The sequence below is a fragment of the Eumetopias jubatus genome, unplaced genomic scaffold, assembly GCF_037043125.1.
Source record: "Eumetopias jubatus isolate StellerSeaLion01/CBP00866 unplaced genomic scaffold, mEumJub1_p1.0 scaffold_15, whole genome shotgun sequence".
In the NCBI taxonomy this organism is placed as follows: domain Eukaryota; kingdom Metazoa; phylum Chordata; class Mammalia; order Carnivora; family Otariidae; genus Eumetopias; species Eumetopias jubatus.
In genome coordinates this window covers 18,482,508-18,507,773 of record NW_028274821.1, presented here as the reverse complement: position 1 = coordinate 18,507,773, position 25,266 = coordinate 18,482,508, and the positions used below count along the sequence as shown (strand labels likewise).

The 25,266-nt window shown below is 40.2% G+C and overlaps 1 protein-coding gene across 1 annotated transcript in view; it reads left to right on the top strand.

Moving 5' to 3' along the window:
• Positions 1-25,266, top strand: part of PRUNE2 (prune homolog 2 with BCH domain) — a 197,015-nt gene that overhangs the window by 16,823 nt on the left and 154,926 nt on the right. The window contains exons 5-6 of the mRNA XM_088018802.1: positions 7,642-7,794; positions 10,657-10,751. Of these exons, the coding sequence (XP_087874928.1) occupies positions 7,642-7,794; positions 10,657-10,751 (248 nt within the window). The remainder of the gene's footprint in view (positions 1-7,641; positions 7,795-10,656; positions 10,752-25,266) is intronic.

Genomic DNA, 25,266 nt, shown 5'->3' with positions numbered 1-25,266 from the left:
GGGTCATGATCCCAGGGTCCTGCTCAGCGGGGAGCCTGCTTCTCCCTCTCCTCTCTGCTTGTGCTCTCTCTCGCTATCTCTGTCTCACTCTCTCAAATAAATAAGTAAAGTCTTAAAAAAACAAAAATAATAATTAAAAAAAAGATTATGCTAGGTTCAGAAAATAAGTTGGGAAGTGTTCTCTCTATTCTTTGAAAGAATTTGTGTAAAAATTTGTATATCTCTTAAAAATTTGAAACTATGGATATTAAGTTTAATGGATTCATTTTTTAAATTTATATTTTTATTTAATAAACTCAACTCCCAATGTGGGGTGTCAAACTCACGACCCTGAGATCAAGAGTTATGTGCTCTCCTGACTGAGCCAGCCAGATTTTAAATTTCTTTCCTGCCAATTTTGGCAAGTTCAGTTTTTTTCAGAAGTATTATTCAGAAGTATTTTCAAAATAATTTTATAATCTATTACGGTTTGTTCTTAGCTCTTAGTATCAATAGAATCTGTAGTATGTCACCGATTCATTCCTCATTTTGGTAAGTTATGCCTTCGCTCGCTCTTCCCTTTTTTTCTTAAGCAGTTTTCAAAAGAACTGTTTACATTTTTATATAAATTATAAAATTTATACTATATATTATGTATTATATAAATTTGTGTTATATATTTATATTTTTATTATGTCTTTCCGTCTACATTTTTTAGTTGAATTTGCTGTTTTTTTAACATCTGATGCTTTTAAAAATATATTTCCTCAGAGCATAGCTCCAGTTGTGCTCCACAAGTTTAAATGTCATATTTTCATTATCATTTAATTAAAATATATTCTAATTATGTTGCAATTTCTGCTTTTACCATGAGTAAGAAGTGTATTGTTTAATTTCCAAATATTTGGGAATTTTCTAGTTTTGTTCTATTACTGATTTTCAGACTATGATCATTGTGGCCGTAAAATATGACTCTGTGATTGCAAGCTTTTGAAATTTGTTAAGACTTGATTCTCCCCAAAAGCTGCCACATCTAACATCCACTGCTGCTTCTGTGTGCACATGAACAGAAGTGGAGGCTGGGACACAAGGAGAGCCTGATGCCCCTGCCCCACCCCATGCCTGTATCTAATATATAAATATAGAGAGGTGTTAAAAAAAAAAAAAGACTTCATTTATGCCTCAACAGATGGTCAGTCGGGTTAATGTCTTATTTGTGCTAGACAAGAAAATATAGGTCCACCATTGTTGATGACAGTGTTTAACATATGCCAGTTAGGTCAAGTTTGTGACTCATGTTGCTCAAATATTCTAGATTTTTTTTTTTTAAGATTTATTTATTTATTTTAGAGAGAGGGTTGGAGGGGCAGGGCAGAGGGAGAGAGAAACTCAAGCTGACTCTGCGCTGAGCTTGGAGCAGTGGCAGGATCGTTCTGACCTGAGCCGAAACCTAGTTGGGTGCTTAACTGACTGCGCCATACAGCCACCCCCCAAATATTCTACATCTTTACAGATTTTCCTCCTACTTGTTCTTGGAGTTGCTGAGAAGGATGTCCTAAAATTTCCCACTGTGACTGTGCATTTCTTTCTTTCTTTATCCAGTTTTGTCAGTTTCTGCTTTGCAGATGAAGCTGTGTTATTTAGCACATGTAAATTTGGGATTGACGTATCTTCCTGAGGGTTAACCCTTTAATAGTTTAAAGAAAATGCTTAATGTCAAGTACTTCTCTGCCTTATAGTCTACTTCGTCTGATATTAGTATGTTATACCAATGTTATACCTTTTTCTACCTTTTACTTTCAGCCTTTTACAATCCTTGTATCTAAGGTTTTTTTCTTACAAGCAGTATATTGCTATTATGGCTTTTACAATTCACTTTGATAATTTTTCTCTTTTAATTTAAGTACTTTGTCTTTTTTACACTGGCAAAGAGACATAACATTAAATTTACCATCTTAACCATTTTTAAGTGTACAGTTTTGTAATGTTAAGTATTTTCGTATTGTTGTGCATTCAATCTCTAAAAGTTCTTCATCCTGTAGCACTGAACGATGTACCCACTAAACACTAATTGTCTCCACATTTGATGCAATTGCTCTTACATTTGGGTTTCAATCTGTCATTTTGCTGTTTGTTTTCAACTTGTTTCACATTTCCTCCATTTCCTCATTTCTTTACTACTATTATACTAACATATTTGTACTACTACAATTCCCCTCATTAGCTTGTGAGGTATGAATTATTTTTAAAAATTATTTTATTAGTTACAACACAAGATTATAACATACAATCAAAATCTCATATAAATTGATATTTTAATCACTTCTCTGACAATCCAAGAAGCTGGGAACAATTTTAATCACTTCTCTGACAATCCAAGAAGCTGGGAACAATTTCCCTTCTGCAATTTGTTACTATTGGAATATATTTTATTTTATTTTATTTATTTATTTTAAAGATTTTGTTTATTTATTTGACAGAGACAGAGATAGCGAGAGAGGGAACACAAGCAGGGGGAGTGGGAGAGGGAGAAGCAGGCTCCCCGCTGAGCAGGGAGCCCGATGTGGGGCTGGATCCCAGGACCTGGGGATCATGACCTGAGCTGAAGGCAGACGCTTAACGGCTGAGCCACCCAGGCGCCCTGGAGTGTATTTTAATCACACATATATTTAAAACTCCATCAGATATTGCCATTGTTGGGGTGCTTGTGTGGCTCAGCTGGTTAAGACTCTGACTCTTGGTCTCAGCTCAGGTCATGATCTCAAGTTCGTGAGATCAAGCCCCTCGTTGGCTCCATTCTCAGTGTAGAGTCTGCTCGAGATTCTCTCTCTCTCTCTCTGCCTCTGCCACTCCCCCTTAAAATACATAAAAAAAAATCTTTTAAAAAAAGATATTGTGATTGTTTTATTCAATGAACGTTGATTTATTCTTACGCACGTATTCACATTCTCCAGTGTTTTTCTTTCCTTCCTGCATTTCTTTGCTTCCATCTGTAGTAGTTTTCTTCTGTTTTACTATTGCTTATTAGTGTGAGTTTTCTCTTGACAAACAGTTTCAGTTTATTTCTGTGGAAATTGGGACGCCTGGGTGGCTCCGTCCGTTATGTGTCTGACTCTTGATCTCAGCTCAGGTCTTGATCTAAGGGTCATGAGTTCAAGTTCCATACTGGGCTCCAAGCTGGGCACAGAGCCTACTTAAAAAAAAAAAAAAAAAAAAGCAAAATATTTCTGTGGAAACGTCTTCATTTTTGCCTTCATTTGTTATGTGTTCACTCAGTATAGAATTTTAGATTGGCGTTTATTTTATATCCGCACTTTGAAGATTTTTATTCTCTGTCATTTTTAGCAGTTTTAGTGTCATGTGTCTAGAGGTCTTTTTCTTTGCATTTATCTTGCTTTGGGTTCGTAGTTTAACATGAATGGTAGGGTGATAGCTTTCATTAGTTTTGAAAGGTGATTGACCATTGTCTTTTCAAGTATAATTTCAATCCCATTTTCTTTCTTCTCCAAGGGAAACTCCCATTGTATGTATGTTAGACCTTTTCTCCGTGTTCCCGGGGTCCCTTATTTTCCTCTCTATATTTTTCCTCCTTTTTTCCCTCTCCATACTTCAGTATGGATAGCTCAGTATGGATATTTTCTTCTGACATATTTTCCAATTTACTAATCTTCTCTTCATCTAATCTGTTGTTAAACACATTTTTTTTGCATCTTAAATTCAATTATGAAATTTACAGTTTAAAAATTTCTTTTGAATATTCTATTTATAGATTCTAACTCTCTACCTTAATTCTCCAGCTACTTTTTTTTAATCCCCTCTACTTCCATTTCCATTCTTTTTCTCATGAGTTTTTCCCCCCTTCTGGTGTTTTCAGTCATTTGATCATATTTTTTTAATGTCTGGTATTTTTTATTGATTGCTCAATAATATACTATCTGTGGTTGATGAGATTCTTTTGCTCTAGAGAGGATTTACTTTTGCACCTCAGAGGCAGTTAGAAGGGTATCAGACAAACTTAATCTATTTTGTGTTTGATCTGATTCGAATCAGGATTTCAGTCATCGGGAAGACTAATCTATTTTTGCTTCATCCTTCTGCTATGGCAGAGGTCAGCAAACTTTATCTGTATATGGTCAGATAGTAAATATTTCACTATTGCAGGCCTATTTACTTTGCTTTACTATTTTACTATTTACTTTGCAGGCCTACAGGTCTCTGTTGCAACTACTCACCCTATTATTATAACACAAAAATATCCATAAACAATATTAATAAGTGTGGTTGTATTTCAATAAAACTTTATTTATAACTTCTGGCAGTGGGCCAGATTTACCTGCAGACCATAGTTCTCCAACCTCTATCCCAGGGTATAACTCTCCAGGGGCCTCCTCTGAAAACCTGGGTTTTTTAACCAAGATTCCTTTTCTGTAGAGATCCCTAAGCTTCAATTTTTGTCTCACTATTCCTGTGAAATGTTTATTAGATCTGTGAACCTTCTTATCTCATTGGCTACAACGTAGGAATTAGCAAATACCTAGAGAGGAGAAACCACACCAAATGTAGGCTTCACTTTTTGCACTTACCTTCTCTCCCCCAGGATCTTAACTTTTTTTTTTTTTTAAGACCTTTAGTAACGGGTGCTTGGCATTTGTTGATTTTTTTGAGAAAATCAAATTGTAAACTTTTTATCACAAATTAAAAATGAGGTTCTTAAAAATCTCAACTTGACCAGATATGAAACAATTTAAAAAACTTTAAAAGTGTATTGAGAAAAACCAGGTTTATCTTTTAAAAAAAAAAAAAAATACGTTTGTCATTACCAAAAAGAGACGTCTTTAGGTAAAAATAATAAAAACCCCAGGCTGCATAGGTAATGCAGATAGTTCTCTTTATCTGGTCAGTGGGCAAAAGCAAGCACTTAAGGTCTTCAGCTCCAATCTTTTGTTCATTTCTTATCGCTGGAATTTCATCTTCATTTCTTCGTGTTGGACGACTAAACCGGATGATGGTAGAGATGGTAAGCCGGCATGTACTCAGCCCCACCCTGCTCAGCTTCGGGAACTGTCGAAGTCTCAGCTGGTGGATCGGCTGTTTTTGTCTCTTTGCCATCTTGTGGTTTAGGGTTCACGATTCCGCAGGGGTCCTCCTCACCCAAGACAGCCTAGACAGGATCTTAACTTTTGAGATAGTCACCTGGGTAACTATCTGACACCATCACAGATTATTTTTTTTTAAATCCAGCTTTTCTCCTTGTTCTTGGTACAGGTAGTTTACCAGAGCCAGAAGCAGATGAGGGTCTTTTTTGAAATTCAGATTCACCATTACCTTAACAAAGAGTGGAAAAACCATCTTTATGTTTTGGATTCTGTCAGTAATTGTCAGACTGAAGGGTATACTCAGAATCCAGTTGGCTACTCTCTGCCCTTTAAATGATAATTTGTCTCGAATCTGTTCACTTCTCCTCATGCTGACTGCTCCTTGCTTAATTCTCATCTAAAACCACTTTCTAGGGCTCCTGGGTGGCTCAGTCAGTTAAGCGTCTGCCTTCGGCTCAGGTCATGATCCCAGGGTCCTGGGATGGAGTCCCACATCGGGCTCCCTGTTCAGCAGGGAGTCTGCTTCTACCTCTGCCTCTCCCCCTCCCCCACTCGTGCTCTCTCTCTCTCTCTCTCAAATAAAGTCTTTAAAAAATTAAAAAGATAAAATAAAATGGTTTTCTAATTCTCCTGATATGCCCTGTCTAATTCATTCTCTGCATGGTAGCTGGAGGGATTCTTATAAAACATAAATGTGAGCATGTTATCTCTCGCTACTTAAAGCTCTTTTTTTTTTTTTAAAGTAAATTCTGGGCCCAACATGGTGCTCAAACTCATGACTCCGAGATCAAGAGTCACACACTCCACTGACTGAGCCAGCCAGGTGCTGCTCATGGCTTCAAACTCTTTAATGTCTCTCTGTTTCCTTTAGAATGTAAAACACAAACTAAGATGGCTTGTAAGGCCCTTCATGACCTTGCCCCTGTCCACCTCTCCAACTAAATTTTCCAACATTTTTTTTCTGAAACCATACTACCTGGCTCTAATTAATTGCTTTCCGTTCCTTGAGGTGGCCAGAGCCTCTCCCATCTCAATGTCTTTGCACACGGTCTACCTGACCCGGGATCTTTGTACTTTGCCTTCACCTTAAGATACCCTTCCAGTCTCAGCTAAGGTTAACTCTCTCTACAAACTTTTTTTGACTCCTAAATTCTGGCCTAGATCTAGAGTGCTGTGTATTTCCCCAGTGCTATTTCCTATACCCCTAATAATGAAATCATCTGTGTTTATTTGTCTGTAGCCCCTAAACTACGCTGAGCTTCACGGGACATGACTATCTCTATTTCAGTCTTGAATCACTAGCATCCAGCACAGCGCCTGGCCCATAGTAGGTGCTTACTAGTTCTTTGTTGAATGAATGAATGAATGAATAAATGAATGTTTTAAATATGTTAGGCATTATTTACTTTTTATTTTGATGTTTACATTCATTGATTCCCAGTATAACTTTATAAGCTGGGAAAGCAGTATTATTTCTGTTTTAAAATGGGCCCGTGGTAACAGACAGGCCAGATGACTTGTGTGGAGTTTTTCAAGATGTTTAATGGTGAGCACAGATCTAATCTCTAGGTTCTGTAGGTTTTAGGATAGATGTCGAGATCGCGTACCACGGTTTTCCCTCACTCACTACATCATTTCGCCTTTTTCATTCTCATCTCTTTCTTTCTTTCTTTTCTCTCCCCCATGATTACCATTAAGGCCATACCGAAAGCCAGAGAGTTGGTGACACCTTGATTAATCCATAGGTGTGGAGATTTTTACAGAGTTTAATCATTCATCATTAAGCAAAACTTTTCTTTCCCCCATGGCTCCGTGTTAGCCTGGGATCAGGAGGTAAGGGAAGGGGATGTGACAGGTGGTAACTCCTCCTTTTCAAGGTGAGATTGTATATAGAAATTCCAGGAGTTTGTCAGAGGTTGGTCATTCGTATTGGCAAATTACTTTGTAATCAAAGTCTGTAATTTAGACCCAGCTTGTGAATTCTTATAAATAGATAGTGGTGACTTCAAAGTAGTGTGTGACGCCTGGAAGTCGGAGAGTGGGCTCCAGGTGGTGACCTTGTCAGATTGCTTTGCTGCGGACAGTGGGACTTTGCAATCATTTGGTTGTTAAAAGGAAGAAGTTCATATGTGAAATCAATAATGTGATGAGCGGGAACAGTTTTCTCTGTGGTCTCTTAAAGGGAATAGTAAAGGGAAATATTAAATAATTTGAATATCTTAAAATAGTTGGTCATTCAATTCCATTCTGAAATCATAAAACAACATAAATCATTTTGTATGTTTGTGTGGGAAAAGCTATGCACTTTCTTCCTTTATCCATAAGCTCTGTACCACAGAGTACGCTATAGTTAGTTAAGTTGTGGAGGTTAATACCTGGTGAACAAAGAGGCAGGGCAGATAGTATCTGAAGGATTTTCTACAAACTGCCTCTTGAATGCTACTCCGTGGAGGCCTCTGATCCAGGCAAGAAATTGGAAGGGGACATATAGACCAAGGGGCCAGAAAACATTGATTTTCCTGGAGCGGCTGGGAAGTTTAAGGTCATTTTCATTCATGCCTTTTAGGTAGCATCCTTTTCAAGTGGATGACCATGGAATCCGAGAAGATCTCAGAGAAGCAAGAAGAAATTCTCTCTGTCCTGGAAGAGAAATTTCCTAGCTTGCCTCCAAGAGAGGACATTATCAACGTCCTGCAGGAGAGCCAATTCAGTGCTCAGGGTGAGTGACCGTCCCCCAGCTCTGTCACAGCTCCTGAGTAGGGATGGTTTATGGGGTGGCATGTGGCCAGGGTCCAGAAAGTGAATTGGAGTGTGCCTTCATTTTCTTCCCCATTGTTTGTGCTTGTGGAAGATTTCCAGGCACATGATGTCGGCTCACCTGGAAGCAGGCAGCCCGTATTGCAACCTCTCCTCTGAGGCCTTTGTGTCTGGATGCATGGTTAATTCAGGCATCTAATGTGCACCCCAGATGCCTCATTACATGAAATCCCTGTGCTGAGCGGGTTCTATTCTGAGAATGTGGCAGGAGCAATGTCAAGCACAATGGGATTTCATAAATCAATTAATTTTAGAAAAAAAATGAAGAGAGAATACAGTGAAACAGATAAAATTGTGCTCTCAATCTAAGCTTTACCAAGACAGTGGATTTCCTGGCCCAATGGTTTTATAATAATCACAAATAGATATAATTCATGGGGTGCCTGATACACACAAAGTTATGCTGGTATAACTTTGCATGGATTATGTTACTGAGTCTTCATGACAACGCTGAGAGTCAGCTGCTATTATTATCCCCATTTTCCAGTTGTGAACACTGAGGCACAGAGAGAGGCGGCTTTGCTTTCTTGTCATCACACATACACAGTTGGCAAGTGACCAGGCCAGGATTGAAACCCAGACATAAACATAGCTTTCTCCCTTAGTTTGGAATCCCCCCGGGGACAGAGCCCAAGGCAAAGCAGTTTATCTGGCAGGTGATCCCCGGGGCACACTGACAGGGGTTGGCGTGGTTGATCAGGTTAGCTCTGTGCCAAGTCGTGCCTTCATCCGGCTAGGGAACCTGAGGAAAGAGTGTGAAATTGCACCTCGGCATTATCCCACCTGAAGGGTGCTGTGCTGGAATTTGTCCGTCCAAGCTCCAGGGGCTGGTTGGTAAATTTTCGGGAGTTTTGTGAGTTGGGCGATACTGGGTTGGCAGCTTGAAAGCCACCATGGAGGAAGTACTGACACCCACAGAAACGAGCAAACACTACAAATCAGGTTTGTTGCTGATCTCTGGGCTCAGTATGGAGTCTGCTTAAGACTCTCCGCCCTTCCCCCCCGCACACTCTCTCTCTCAAATAAACAAATAAATCTAAAAAACAAAAAAAAAGCTTGGTCTAGTTTTGAAAGTAAATGACAAGGGGCACCTGGGTTGTGTCTGCCTTCGGCTCAGGTCATGATCCCAGGGTCCTGGGATCAAGCCCTGCATCAGGCTCCCTACTCAGCAGGGCACCTGCTTCTCCCTCACCCACTCCTCCCTGCTTGTTTTCTCTCTCTCTGTCAAATAAATAAATAAAATTTATTTTTTATTGAAAAGAAAAGAAAGTGAATGACGAGATACACATACATCCACACACGCACGTTTGTAGCAGATGTGTCAGTGTCCCACTCACTCTTCCTCAGATCTCCCCATCATGGTACACCTCAGCATGATGCCCCAACACCGGCACCTGCGTCTCTTCCTGAGGCCTTTTTCTGGCCACGAGAGCCTCCTCTGGGGAATTCATAGCTTCTGGGACCAAGTGGTCCTCAATACGCAACAGTCCAGTGATATGCTGAGATCATGACCTGAGCTGAAACCAGGAGTCAGGTGCATAAACGAACGCACTACCCAGGCACCCCAAAACTAGACCAAGCTTTAATGCACAGTATATTCTATAAATCATTTTATGTTGCAGTATAGTTGATAGTGGCCTTTCAGTCTTAAAGTCAAAGAAAAAGATTTCATACTCGTCTGTTTCCCCGCACTGCTGTGACTGATAGAGGGTTCTAAGTTGGGAGGGCAAGTCGGCAACTCTGGTGTCTTAACACGTATCTGGGAAGAATATGTGTGCTCTGCTGGGCTTTATTATGGGTCTTCTCCCCAGGAGGTTAGGCCGAATCAGATATAATAACCTAGGGTGAGAGTTAAATGTCAAGCCTGACCTTTTCCTGTTTTTCAGGGATAGATTTTATTGAAACACATTGGTCAGCTGACTCAAACTATGCAGTTCTGGATAATTCAGCCATTCCAGATTATTCTTCCCATCATTTAAGGAATCCAGTGGCTCCGATTGCCAAAGTCTATTACAAGGTTGACCAGTTTATCATGATAGTTTTATGGGTTACAATTAAAATGTGCACTTTGAATAAAATTACACTAGAAAATATGGGGCCTCAACTAAATCCATCCTGAAAGCAAATTTTGGCCTCGTAGGGTATGACTTAGCTAGTTTGCTTGATAACGTTAAGTTTTCCACCTTTGCCCACCTTTCCCCATTCCTTTCTCTGCCCTTGTCTGCTGTGGACCTCTAGAGGCTTGTACTTCTGAGCGTTTAGTCATGTGGCTCCTGGCTGGGTTTGGTTAGTGAGAAGAGTTAGCAACACATGGGGCGTGAGGTTCAAGGGAAGGAGAAGAGAGAGGCTGTAGTATTTCTTCGCTTCCTTACTGATTCGATGCTAAGTTTCTGGCAGCCTCTCGCCTCTACTTTCAGGTCTCTGTTTCTTTCCTTTGTCCTTTTGCTAGCGTCTGGATGCCTCACCATCTTTTATTCATTTTCTCAGCCCCACCCACATCTCGGTAAGGGTCCTGCCATTAAAAAAATCTTTTTTTTTTCATCATAAAGTGTGAATTCTATTTCCTGCTGGGATCCTAACTGGTGCGAATATTGTCACCAGTGTGATTTTTGCCTTTAGGTGTGTTTATTATGGGTAAAAGAGATCTTGGTTGGGAGGGGGGCAGAATATTGAAATTAACAGGGTGATTTCTTTACATGATCCCTGGATATTACCAAGAACAGTTCCCCAGGTGTAACATAATGTTTTCGCCTCTCATCTACAGGTTTAAGTATTGAACAGACAATGCTGAAAGATCTAAAGGAACTGTCAGATGGAGAAATAAAAGTGGCCATTAGTACCGTGAACATGACCCTTGAGGTAAGGGTAGGAATGGATTTTTGTTTCTTTGTTTGTTTGGTTGGTTGGTTGGGGTTTTTGTTTTTTTTTGGCAATGACAGATTGTACAGAACTGCATTCTGAGCAACTGGTTTACAACTCTCTACAGCATAAGTCACTGTTAGTTTTTTTCTCTGAATGCTTCTGTATGGTATATTTGACTGGGAATGTGGGTTATTATTTTGGATGAAACCACTGTGCCAAGTCAAATGAAAAATGGCAAACATGGATTCCCAAGGCGAGTGCTATTTCATTCCTCTCAGTAAAACAAAACCTAAAACATGAACATTCACATTTGTATGTGTGCATATGTATAGTCTGCTTAATAGTGATGATTATATATGTGATTGGATTTACTTCCAGTTTTTCTGTGCACCACCCCACAGCGTCCATAGAACTTTTCGAAGAAAACAAGTTGTCCTTTGGCCCTTGTAAGCTATTTGGATTCATGTCATTTTCGGTAATCAATGGTGACAGCTCAAGTATTCATAAAACTCTCCTTCCAATCTATTAAATGAATGACTCAGGGTGCATATTACTCTTGTCGTTGTGTGTTGCCTTGGAAAATTATCTTTTTTCTACTTTGGGGGTTTTCAATGACTTGTATGTTAATCTTAATTAACCTAACTAATGGGGATGATATTTTACAGAAACACATTTGTGCCATGCCGAATTCTGTGTATCTCTGTACTGTTATATTGCCTTGGTCAAGGCAGTGAGCTCTCAAGTTTATGGAGATAAAAATTGCTGTATGGCAATTCATCTTTTGGTTTTTAGAATTATATATCACTCTTCTTTTTCTTGCTCCTAATGGTGCTGATGACAATATCATGTGTATATTTCCAGGGAATAGCAGGCATGCAGGGGGTATCCATACCTCAGAAAACCCAAGAGCAAAGCAGGTGCTTTTTTTCTATAATTTCTTTGAAAAATTTATTCCCAGTTGATTGACATGGTAATTCAGGTCATAGATCCATATGAGTATCAAGAGGAAGACTGTTGTCACTAGAGAGAATCATATTTGGTAGTTACGCTGTGCCTTGTAGTTTATAGAGCATGTTCTCATTGTATGTAGTTGGTAGATGGACGAAACTGTTTCTGTGGACTCTCAAATTGATAGATGCTCCCTATAATTAGATATTGATGTGATTCAACATAAGAAATACATGCAATTTGGGATGTAGTAACTAGATAATCACCTTCAATTAGAAATCTGCTTTTTCTATAGAAATCCAAGGAAAACATGGATCTTGCAAGGGTCAGTAGCTCAGAGAATCATTTCTCCTAGTTCAAGCCTTAGGGTTTTCTGTCTCCTCTTCCCCCCCCCCCCCCCCCCCCGTCTCCCTTCACTTAACAGCATCTTATTAGGTTTTAAATGCCTTGTTTGGAATTCCTTTCTAAATTAACATAGAGCATCTTATAATTGTTTAGGGAACTGTCTGTAGTTAGTAAATTATTTTAAGGCTATTATTATTACAGACTTCCCATAGCTTTAACATACCTTTATATTACAAGGGTATACGAATGGCTTTGTCAGAATTGTTAAACTGTAAATGTGTGTCAAGCTGAATAAGTGATAAAATGATCATCTACATCTACAGGTCCAGTAATTAATCAGGCAATTAAGTACATCTCTGGAAACACTATATGATCTTCTGGGAAGAGGAAGAAGAACATTTGTACGTGTAAAAGAAGGGTACACAGATTAAATGCTAATCAGCTGAATGAGGGCTTTTCACTTGTGCATAATGGGGGTAGTAAAGATGACTGAGAAATGGGGAAGCAGCTCCTTAGTAAGATCGTATGACTTCTTTGAAAGAGCAAATGCACATTATTTATTCAGTGTGTCCGTTGGAAAAATCCCCCAGTTGAGGGCAGAGTTTGGTTTTCTCCACAGAGGGTCCTGTGAGGTGGTGTTTTCTCCTCCCTACTCACCTACGATGCCATGTCAGCCTTCCTATCCCATCCCCATGTACCTCACTTTTTTAAAATAATGAAAGAATCCCCATAACCTTATTTTGTGTGTTTTGAAACAGCTGTCTAAACACCCTTTAAATCTAGATAGATTCTCGAAGAAATATTTTTAGTTCCAATGAGTATCTAAGTCTCGTTTGTCCTCCAAAGCATGTCAAGACCTAGCTATTCTGTGATAACTTTTATAAATTCTCCATTGTTTATCACCAGCCTCTGAACTCTTGCAAAGTTTAGTTTGAAGGACCAACTTAGGACTGAAATAGTTTTCCATTTATTTTGAGCTTAGTTTCGTGTATCTATTTAATCACAGTTAGAAAATATTTTAGGTTAATTGAGCCTAATGATGGTATCTTTGACTTCTTTTTTTTTTTTAAGAAAAAGAGCACAGTGTGGAGGGTGTGGCAGAAGGAGAGGGAGAGAGAGAGAATCTTAAGCAGACTCCACGCCTAGTGTGGAGCCTGACATGAGGCTCGATCTCACAACCCTGAGATCACGACATGAGCCAAAATCAAGAGTTGAACGTTTAACCAACTGAGCCACCCAGAGGCCCTGGTATCTTTGACTTCTATCTCCCTTTAATTTCCTGGCACAGTGCTGGGCATATAGTAGATGCTCAGTAAATAGAAATACTTAGTACATGTTGGTGTTTGCAGTTTGTCCCTGTGATATCTGGTTTTTATTTCCTTTCCAATTTAAATAAACAGCTAGGGAAGCAAAGCCACCTAGCTGTGCATCCAAGATAATCTACTTTGTTCCCTCCTAATCAGTTTTTTTCCAGATAACTATGTCTGAAGGCTGAGATAATATAGATCAAATATGGTCCATGTATTTGTAGATAGTACTGCTTATCCAGCTGTCCAAAAGTGGATCAGGCAGCTTTGCAAAATAGTTGTTACTGGAAGGAATCCACTGGAAGTTCTGTGACATGTCAGGGAAATGGGGAAAAGGATTCTTTAAATTTTCAGCGGTCCTTCGGAACGCCGCAGGTGCACAGTTGTATGCATCACGGCCTTTATTTGACTGATGACCCAATTAATTTTGGGAGGTAAAAATATTGAGAAAATCAGAAGAATCTGTGTCTTTGTAATATACATAGAAGGAACCCCTAGTTTGGGAGGTAGAGACCATTGCTTTGACAGACGCATTAACTCTGACCTTCTGTGTTGTAAAAAGAAAGCTACTAAACTCTTTCTCTCTCATGTTCATGGTAGTATATATCATAAAGAAGAGTTGTAATCTCATCAAGTTTACAGATGCTATTGAAAAATCTACCACAGAAAGCAAATCATTATAATAATGCAGAGTTTCAATACTTTGCACCATATGAGGTCAGAATGAATATGACTTTGAGGAGCAGTAGATAAAAAGTGGCATTCTCAGATGCATGGCCAGAGGGGTAGCCCTTCTTACAGAGAGGACTCGGAAGCTAGGACCATGGGGAAGACACAGATGTCCCGTTTTACGTGGCCTCCAGGTTGTTCTGAGTCCAAATATAGCACACATCTTGGGCATACACACCACATACTGGAATTCACTTCATTGATTATCATTGTACCTGATCCTTTGTGCCCTTTTCATTGCTTGCCCATTTGATTATCAAGAGAAACGCAGGTGGTTTTGGTTCTGTTCCAATCCTTCATCTTGTTTTCTCTTGAAGTATCATTGACACACAAGGTTACATTAGCTTCAGGTATACGATCTAGTGATTGGACAAGTCTACATGTTATGTTATGCTCTCCACAATGCAGCTTCCAATCCTGCCTTTTAGCGGCGGAACCAGCAGAGAGGAATAAAGGTGGCCAAAAACCAAATCCATATTAAAAACTAGAAAGTATAAAAATGAAAAATAATAAAGCCTTAATCAGAAAAAATAGAAAAGCATTATGGCTATCAGAACATATGCTTCCAAACTTTGCCTGTGTTCTTTTACCAGAAATGAAGTGCTGATTATACATCATGGACCTAGTATACCATTAAAGGGAAGGGACAGAGCTTTCCATTCCAGTGAGGTGCCACTCAGCAACTGAGGTTAACCACATTAACGGTTCCCTTGCCAACATCCAATATGATTACGCCTCCTTTAAGCATCTCCGGAAAGCTGTGAGTCATTAGCATCTTGCCTCAGGAAGGACCATAAGCAGGCACTGACTTGATTACTTTCTGTTACGATCAATGATGTTAGGATTCATTCCAGCAAGTATACTGTATCAGTTTGCTCAGGCTGTCATAACAAAACAGCACAAATGGAGTGATGTAAACAACAGAAATGTAGTGTCTCACAACTCTGGAGGCGAGAAGTTCAAGGGTTGGCAGGCCGGCTTCCTTCTGAGGGCCGAGAGTCTCTTCCATACCTCTCATCCAGCTCCTGGTGGTTCGCTGGCGTCTTTGGCATTGCTTGGCTGGTCGAAGTGTCACCTCCATCTCTGCTTTCATGTTCCTGTTGTCTTTCGTCTCTCCTTGTCTCTGTGTTCAAATTTGCCCTTTTTGTGTGGACCCCAGTCATACTGATTTGGGCCCTCCCAGTGACCTCATCTTTATTATATCTGCATTGACCTTGTGTCCGAATAAGGTCACATTCTGATGTACTGGAAGTTAGGACTTCAGTATATAAATTTGACGGTGGTTGGGGGAGGGGGTTACACAATTCAACCCATAACATAGACTATTTGTAAAAGTAGTAATTTTCCAGACAACTGAAGAGAATAAAACATACAGGACTGTCTGAATGAATCTTTTGCCTGCTAAGCACATTTCATCTGTTGCTTCCACATGTTTTTTTATTATTTTATTTAAATTCAGTTAGCCAACGTATAGTACATCATTATGCTTCCACATGTTTTTATTTCAAATCAATTTCCTTTAAATGAGGAACAGTGGGGATTTTCTGCTCTTGAGATTGTTGTCTCCTTTATTTGGAGCTGGAGTCTGAGGGAAGCGTTAAAGGCTTGTTTTCTCTCTGGGGCTCCACTGTGCTCTCAGCCCTGGGCCTCCTCATGACCAGACGCTCTGCTATTTGAAACCTGGAATAGAACACATGGGATGTGTTCTGGTAAAGTGATTCAGACTGCTGACTCATTCTGCCCTGTAGAGATTACCAGCCAAGCTGCACCTTGGAACACTGCAGAGGGAAAAATACCAACATTTTCCCTCAGCATTCAGAGCACAGAGCAGAATGAATGCCCAAGATCACTGCTAAACTCTTCCCAAACAAAAGGGAACATTTGCTCAGGGCCCAGTGAAGCATCACTGAAGCACTGTAACCAGTGCTTTAAGATGGAGCTAAGCAGTCCGAAATCCAGTTTACCAATTTTAAGCACCATATGTGATTTCTCCTTGTTGCAGCTTAGAGTTTTTGGAGATCAAGATGGAAGTACCTCTAGAGTATTTACTACCTACCTTGTTGTGTTGTAGAACGTGTAGTACGAATATTTGGGGGGAGTGTAGATGATTTTTGATTAGCGTATTATTGTGAAGCATATGGTAGGTGCTTTTTCAAAGCCAACTGGCCAACCAGGGGAAACACGTGCAACCTCTCCTCCAGGTTTTTAGGTCATAACTCCCTCCATTTCCTCTTGGGTCCAGGCCAGCCACCTCCTCCTTGCTAAAGAGTTAATATTTGATGTTGAGCGCTCACTGTGTTACCAGACAGTAGAATGAGGACTTGCAAACATCATCTCATATAATCCTCCCAGAAAGCCTGTGAGGCAAGGGTGCTGTGGTCACCCCTGTACTGGTTAAGGTAGCTGTAGCAGCTGTAACAGATAAACCCCAGCTCTCAGAGACTCAGCACAGAAGTTATTCTGTTTTTGCTTGTGTAGTGATCCACTTTGGTGTTCCTCGTCCAGTGGCCACGGGTGATTCAGAGACCATGTTCAAAATGCATCTCCTAAGATGCCTGTGGACACCTCCGTCCTATCAGCAGGATGGGGAAGAGCTTGGAGAGCCACAGGTGAGAGGTTTTATGGATCCGGTCTGGATGTAGCACCCATCACTCTGGCTCACCTTGCAGTGGCTCAGTCACATGGTCCCATCTAGCTGCAGGGTCTAGCTATGTGCCCAAGAAGAAGAACCACTTTGAAGAATACTGAGCCAGTCTCTTCCACAATCTCCATCTTGGAGGCGAGGAAATTGGAATCTGGAGAGATTAAAACATTTGTCTAATGTAGAACCAGAACTAAAATCCAGGTTTGTCCTGTTCCAGTACTGTTTTCACTGCTTGGGATATGGTACCCGTGGGCAAGACTAGTTGTAGTCTTGGAGCCCACCAAGGGCTTCACTAGTGAGTCATCTAGAGTCAGTGATTACCCCACATTTTTGGTGTCAGACAGCCTAAACCTCCCCAGGCAGTCCTTGGTTGAATTCTCCTTTTCCCTCCTCCTCATATCAAGCCCCCTTCCTCTCTATACCTTCAAGTCTTTACTTCTTTTAAAAATCATTTCAATTTTGATCTATAAATATATAACTTCTAAGTATTCATAGTGAAAGTAATTATCGGCCCCTGACCTGGGGGAGATTTGGTAAATAAATCGAGTATATAACAACGACTTTGGGACAAGGGACTGGGTAGGACATACCATGTAGGGAGGAAAGAAGTGTGATGTTTCTTCTCAGCCTGACTCTAGAATTCAAGGATATGACTGTTCTGGTTTGCCTTGCTGTGATATATAACTTTTTCCAAATTGGTATTCAAATGGAGAGCAGCCTAATCAGTTAGTGAAAAAAATTCAGTGGTAGAGCTCTTTTATTGAAAGGAAACAGTATTACTTTTGACCACAATGCTAACTCCAAATAACAAAAGTTCTGAGTAGTCGAGGTGTTAGTTCTCAATTCATACCTGGCTCAAGGGTCCAAAGGAATTTAAAACAAATGCCAAACACAGGTAACTTTCATGGTATGAATTTAATAATCAGTTATGTGTGAGGCATCTGAAGTATGAATTGAGAGCTAATAATTCATAGCTCCTTGAGGACAGTGGCAGGATGAAAAAATGAAAGAACCACAAAAGTAGACTTGCATGCCTTTTGATCTACAATGAATGGTTCTTGATAATAAGTCATAACTGAAGTGAGAGAATCAGAAATCCTTATTTAGGGGTCCCCAGGTGGCTCAGTTAGTTAAGTGTCTGCCTTTGGCCCAGGTCGTGATCCCAGAGTCGTGGGATCCAGCCCTGGTCGGGCTCCCTGCTCAATGAGGAGTCTGCTTCTCCCTCTCCCTTCTGCCTCTCCCTTTGCTCATGCTTGCTCTCTATCTGTCTCTCAAATAAATAAATAAAAATCTTTTTAAAAAAGGAATGGCTTATCATATCAGTGGCAACAGCACTTTGTCTTTGAAACAAAATGTACTAAGCAGCTAAATCTTATCATATTTAGAATCCTTACAATTTGTATGTAGGTAGCTCCTTCTGCAGATGGCCAAAAATATTTCAAAGACACCAAATAAAGCCTGCAAAACCAGCCTATCTAGAAGTGCCTTATAATGGAATTCCTGTTTCATATCTATAGCTTGAATTAAGTTGGAGCCAAGTTGATGTTTCGGTGACAACTTTCCTCTTTTTTATCTATTGGCCAATTTCTCTGTTTTACCTATTGGCCAACTTCAAGTGGACTTAAATAATTCATGAAACTTAACCCATCTAGCCATACTTCTCTGTATTTATTTCCCTAAATGGTACAAAATACCTCAGTACTGCTTTTTTTCTAGCAGTCATTTTGCAGCAGGAATGAGATAAACAGTGACCCAAAGTTTAAAGATTATAAAGTTACTCATTATGCACTGTGCTTATTTGGGCATAGGGTGGTGCCCTGGATCTCTGTCCTTTCCTGTTAACACTGACAAAAATTCATTTACATGGAAGGTATGGGAAGGAAGGTAGAGAAAACACGGAGCCTGCCCTGGGGGGTAAACCTCTCCCCGGGGCCCAGAAATCCCCACTGACTTCTCTGGGCAACTGTGCAGCGAGAATAAGATAATGAGATAAGATGCAACGAGGCTGTGGGGAATGTAAGTGAGGCTTAGCCTCAAAGAATGGTTCTTTGGCTCAGTGTAGAAAATGAGCAAGCTGTGGAAGGAACTGCATGCTGTTCCAGGAAGCCCAGATATGGTTGATGGGTAGCGAAGGAACAAGGTAGTGTCAGTGCCCCACCTGATGGCATTTTACTTGCTGCGTCTCTAGCAGGAGAGTGGCTTTGTGGGATTCAGATTTATAGGCGAAGGTGGATGTGTATGATTCATTACCATTCCCCCCTTTTTATTACATTTTGTTCTCACCCCCCCCCCCCCCGCCCCACAACATGTCCTTGCACCTGCTTTTGTTCCAAGAGCCTGGAACAAAACAGGGCTGCGATACCCTGAGCCAGGATTCTTGACATCATGATGTGTTTGGTCCAGTTGGCTCCCCTCTTCCTGCCTCCTCCTCACAATGAAATGGTGTGTTGTGAGCTGCTGTGTAGCAAGCCATTCCAAGAACCTGGAGGCTTAAAATAAGGTATTAGTATTTTTCCTGGTCTATGGGTTTATTGGGTTCAGCTGGGCAGGGCTTGCTTGGGGTTTCTCATGCAGTTAACAGTTGGATGGCGGTTAAGTGTGAGCTCAGTTTTGACCATCACCTGGCTTGGGTTTCTCCCAGCATGACACTTAGGTTCCAAGAGAGCCACAGGAGCGAGCTTTCTGAGAGACTCAGGTGACAGCTGCAATTCTTGTGACCTAACTTAAAACATCTCAGAGTATGACTTCTACCATTTTCTATTGTTCATTTAAGCCTCAGAGATCAGCCCAGACTGATGACAAGGGAAATTAGCAGTGGTGTGCTTGTAGGTGTCTGAAAAAAAATACACACACACACACACACACACACACATTACTGTTATAAATAATATATTATAGCACACAATTTACAAAAAAACCCTCTTTTTTGTAAATAACCATATCATCAATTAAATCTCATGAATGAATTAGTTAATTTTTGTGTAACTCTTGCATTGCAGTCGATGAACAGGTATGGTTTCAACAAGAATATAGTTGAGATTTTTGTTTTCCTTAACAAGAAAGTGAAACAACAAAAGCTTTTTTCTTAACTTCACCTGCTTGGCAACAACGTGAAGGACTTCTTTGCCAAATTAAAGAATAGTTTTCAAATACTGGAAGATCATGTCCTCAGGGTTTTTTTGGGGTTTTGTGCACGTGCTGTTCACCATGGGACGGCCAGAGATAGAACATGCTTTGAAGTTTAACTTTCATTTTAACTTTTTCTCTATTCCTTTCTTAAGTCCAGACCTGGCAGTTTGTTCTTGTGGTGAGCTAGATCGTAGATATTTTAGAACTTTGTGGTCCAAGATGCAAGATTGAGGATATTCTATAGGAATTCAAATAGCAGCTATTTGAAAATGTTTAGCTCATGGGCCATTACAAGACCAGTCAGTGGGCTGCATTGGGTCTGTGGACTGTAGTTTGCCAACCTGCTCTAGAGGAGCAATAAAACAATAAAACAAGCTTTGATGTGTAGTGTTTGCCGATTTCCGTAAATACTCTTACTATGGCTGATTTGAAAGCACCAATGTGATATCATCAAAACAGAGTTGGGAATAGTTGATAATACTTTATTGTATAATTGGAATCTGGTCCTAAGTGTTCTCACCAAGGGGGAAGAAAGGAAAAGATAAAAATCTAACTATATGAGATGATGGATGTATGAATTAACTTGATTATGGGAGTCCTTTCTCAATGTACACGTATATCAAATCATCAAATTATAGCCTTTAAATATATTATAATTTTGTTTGTCAAACAGTACAAAGGGGCAAGAGATGTGCAGAAGCCTCCCATTATATAGCATTTCTGCCATGCAGATATATAGATGTAAATAATCTAAAGAGCACAGATAATAGTAACGGATAATGAAATAATTATGGAGGGATGCATTTCAGAATTTGACTTTTGTTTTTGATACAACTTATTTAATGTAAAATATGTAATTTAATTTTTGTCATGGCTGTGTTTAATTTGCAAATGGTGGGTTTGCAGATTTTCCCCCAATTTTATAACTGTCTCTCACTAACCTGTACAAGTCAGTTCCAGCACACCAGTGGGAATTAGACTCCAAATTTTTATGCCTTATTTTTAGTTATTTATGAGAGACAGACAGACATAGAGCGGAAGAGCAGAGGGAGAGGGACAAGCAGACTCTATGCTGAGCATGGAGCCTGAAGCAAGGCTCGATCTCACCACTCTGAGATCATGACCTGAGCCAAAACCGAGAGTCAGACACTTAGCCCATTGAGCCACCCAGGTGCCCCTAAACCCCAATTCTTGATGTGAGGAGGAGCATGTGCATAGACAGCAGGAAGAGATTGAAGGTGGCTATCTTTGGAGACCGCTTACCCAACGAGGGAATTGCTTTTGGTATCCAAGCCTGTGTTATTCAGTCCCAGACTTTTTTCTATAAATCAAGGAAAAGTAGAACCTTAATTTATGATTCAGAACTTACTTATCTGCTTTCGTGCATTTTGGCCAACAGTGAATACTCCATATTTCCAACCGTTAATGATCGTAGCTCGAATTAAGAGTAGGCAGGGCCACCCAGCAGCGGGAGATAACAGGTCATTGTGTATAGTCCTGAACAGCATCGAATAATTAGTCTTTGAGGCCTTTCCTGTTTGGACACAAAACATCACAGCTGCCCCCGCCTTCACTCCTCAGTCAGCGCACATGCTGGGGACTCGGGCTCTTGCCCTGGCAGCCTGTCTCCCCCGCTTCCTGTTCTCCTCTCTTCGGCTGGAGACACAGAGCCTGCGCTCTCCAGCTACACATTGTCACCACTTTCCTGCTGAGCTTCAACAACCACGGGCTGCATTAGTGAATTCTGGCAGCCTCTCTGGATCACACCATGGATTGTCTGTATCACTTCATGGCTCTCTGCCTTTTCGCCTGTCAGTAGGTTTTGCACACCTTTCCCTTTTCCATATGTCCGCCTGTTCCTCAGAACCCCTGCCCCAGTCCTCACTGCCTGAGTATTACCGCACTTCCTTCCAGTAACTTCCTAATGCATATTTATCATTAAAAAGCCAATAAAAAAATTCTTTTATATGTTATCAAAATGCCTATGGCTCTCCATTTGCATGTGGTATTTCTAGTACCTCTGTAACTTTATTTGGGGACCTCTCATTTACATTCACATTCACCTTTGGGAAGTGAGCAAATTATCAGAAGGCATTCTGAATAAATTCTTGTGTCACAGCATCTTATGTAAATACCAATTGTACATTTCTAGACCTTCAAAAGTCATAGGCGGGCAATTCCGTTTTATTGAAATCCTTTCGTAGGACGAGGTTGGTTGACTCTTACCTTGTGAAGGAACCCAAGTTTCAATGCCCATCGTTCTGAGAAGTGAGCTCCAGGAAATTGGTAGAATTAGGCACCTCTCTTGTTAAGCCCTTCAAGAAATGTTGGTATTTGGAAAGCTAATAGGCAGACTTCGGTTCTAGTCACCTTAATCTTCCCATAAGATGACAAAGAAACCAAAAAACAGCCCTATTAAATTCATTCCCTTTCCACTTCAGCCCATCTGAGGGAATTAAGAACCAGCATCTCACAAAATACATCTGTGACAATTTGAACTTTCTTCATGGCACAATATCAAATTCTCTTCTGCATCTCTCTTCATGAGGAGGGAAACCCTCAGGACATAGCGATATGCTAGGATGACTGCTCTTTCGCTCTGTAAATACATTTTTTAAGTGTACTATAATGTCATTTTGATGGTTTAATTTCTGGAAGGATTTGGCTAATTACATTTTTAGGAATGTATTCAGACCAGTTTTAGCTGCCTGGCGTTACTTTTAATAGCAGCTGTTCCTTACCTTTTCTCTTGTTTATTTTCTCTCTCTCTCCCGCTTTCAGAGTTATTTTGCTGATTTGGAGACCTGACCTTGGTTTAAATTAATTTGTCTGTAACACTCCTGCGAATCACATGCAATATTTTAATGGTTAATTACTGCATTACATCAACTTGTCATAGAAAAGCAGGCTGTGAAGCTAAAGGAAAATTGCTCCCTTTTCTTGTGACAGAAGTAACCTCTACAAAAGAGAGACAGTGGTTGTCTGAATGCCCCTTTCCTATCCGTGTAGGTAAATGCTGAATTGGTTCCCTGAGTAACAAGGGCTCTTTTCCAGTACACGCTGAAATGAAAGAATAAATTTATAGCAAACAGCCAGTGGCAATTCAGAGAAATAAGGAGACTCAAACAAAGGAATAATTGAGGGTAGTTACTTTCTAGAATAGACCTCTTTTTTGTTGTTCCTTAATCAACGGCGATGCGTAAGGTTGGCTGTGTTGAAGTCTAGTGGAGAAGAGTGACTTATGATAGGTCAGTGGTGTCGCCTAGTGGTGGAAAAAGGAAAACAGATAAGGTGCTAGAACTAGGATTTGGTACTTTATTCTTGTCTTCTTTTATTCCTTCAAATGAATAATTTAATGCACATTGTATTCCTAGCACAGAGCTAGTTGATACTTTGAAGAATTCAAGTTATAAAAATAAATATAATAGTAGCCAACATTTGTTGAGTGTTTACTATGTACCATACATTGTATTTTCATTGACCCTCCATGACTAATCTTTAAGATGGGTCTATTTTTATTTCCATTTTATAAAGGGATTGTGATAAACTCTTCTAGAAAAAGTAGCTCATGACATTAAGTGTTTGTGGCTATGTTTTACCTTCCAACATACTACAGTAGCATTCTTTTCATGAAACCATTATGAAATCTAATTGTCAGTTTCTTTTCAAATACCCATGCCAAGTACATCTGTTCTGGCCTTTAAAAGTGCTTTCTTTTTACTTCAAACCAAAAATGAAACAGTCATTTTCTACCTACCCACCCACATCATTACCTACCTATCCATGGAGCCCAAACATTGAGGCTCCCAACTTATACTACAGTCATTAACATCACTGGCTCATCCTACCGCACCTCAGATTGGATAATGTGTCCTTGGTACATCAGGGTTGAAAAGGAGGGCTTGAATGCATGCACTCACTTCATTATCCACTTAAGCCCTCACTAACATAGTCACTTGTCATCAAACATTTATTGAGCAGCTACTATGTAGCTGAAATATGGACTTGATACTGCAATATAGTGGTTTCCATCTTCCCTAAGCTTATGAATTGGTAATTCTAATTGGCTTTAATGGGCCAATGCGGGATACCAGAGTTTCTGACTCAGTAGCTCTGGGATGGGACTCAAAAATTTATATTTCTAGTAATTTCCCTGGGATGCTGATGCTGCTGACCCAGAGACCACACTCGGAGTACCATTGGCTTGGAGCCATTTGATTCAGGTCCCAGCCTTTGGATGTGCATACACAGATACTGAGGAAGGGAACTGGTGTTCATTGAGTACCTACTATGTTCCCAGCACTATGGTAGGTGCTTATGTTAGTTATCTTTCAAAATTCTGAAACCTTACAAAAAAATTCTGAAACCTTCCTTATGACATAGGCAGTTATTAAATTTATTTTACAGGTGGATAAACTGAGACTCATGGAGGGAAAATGAACTACCTCAAGCCACAGGGTGGGCATTCCAACCCAGGGACTTCTGATTCTGATTGTGACTTATTCTTTCCTGATTGTTCTATGTTGGGTCACAGAAGAATAAGCTTATTGTTATCATAATCATTGTTACTTCTCATCGAGTAAGAGAGAGAAGTTCTGATATGAAAGATAAGAAAGGCTGTGTTTTCCCAAAACTTAGTGGCTTCAAAGACAACAATTTGGTGTTTCTCATGATTCCTCAGGTCTTGCCTGAGCTCACTCATGCAGCTGCAGTCAGCTGATGGCTCTGTCACCGCTGGGTCATGTAGGGTGGCCTCACCACATGGGTGGGGCCTCAACTGGGAAGGTTGGAAGGGATGGCTGGGTGGCTGCGTCCCTCTTTAGATGCCATCTTTCGTCCCAGGCTTCTTTGCCTGAAAACAGGAGTGTCCAAAATGTAGAAAGCAAGAACTTTGGGGGCTCTCAAATTCCATAAGGTGAAACCACAGGTTATTGGTCAAAACAAGTCATGGGGCCAACCCAGACAAAGAGTAAGGAAAGAGACTCCACCTCCAGATGGGAGGAACTGGAAATAATTTGTGGCCATTTAAAATCCACCAGCACCTCCAAACAGGACTGTCTGGTAGTTATCTAGTTTCTTAAGTATTTGTCACTTTTTCATGGTTTTAGTTGTCTTGGGTTTTATTCAGATAAAGACCATCCTATCAAGTATTCTTAAGCCCATTAGAAGAGTCACATGACTAATGAACGTTGGGAGAAGACAGTGCTGAAATGACGTTCTTGCTTTTTGACTGATCCAACTGATGATACATCTTGTCTCCGAGGATGGGACTGGGGCTTCAGGGCGTCTGTATTCTCCTTGCAGGCTTAAAGGTCTTCAATAATAAGAAGGTTTTTATGAAATAGTTTTAAAATATTTATAAAGATTTACTTGGAGGGGCACCTGGGTAGCTCAGTCGGTTAAGTGTCTG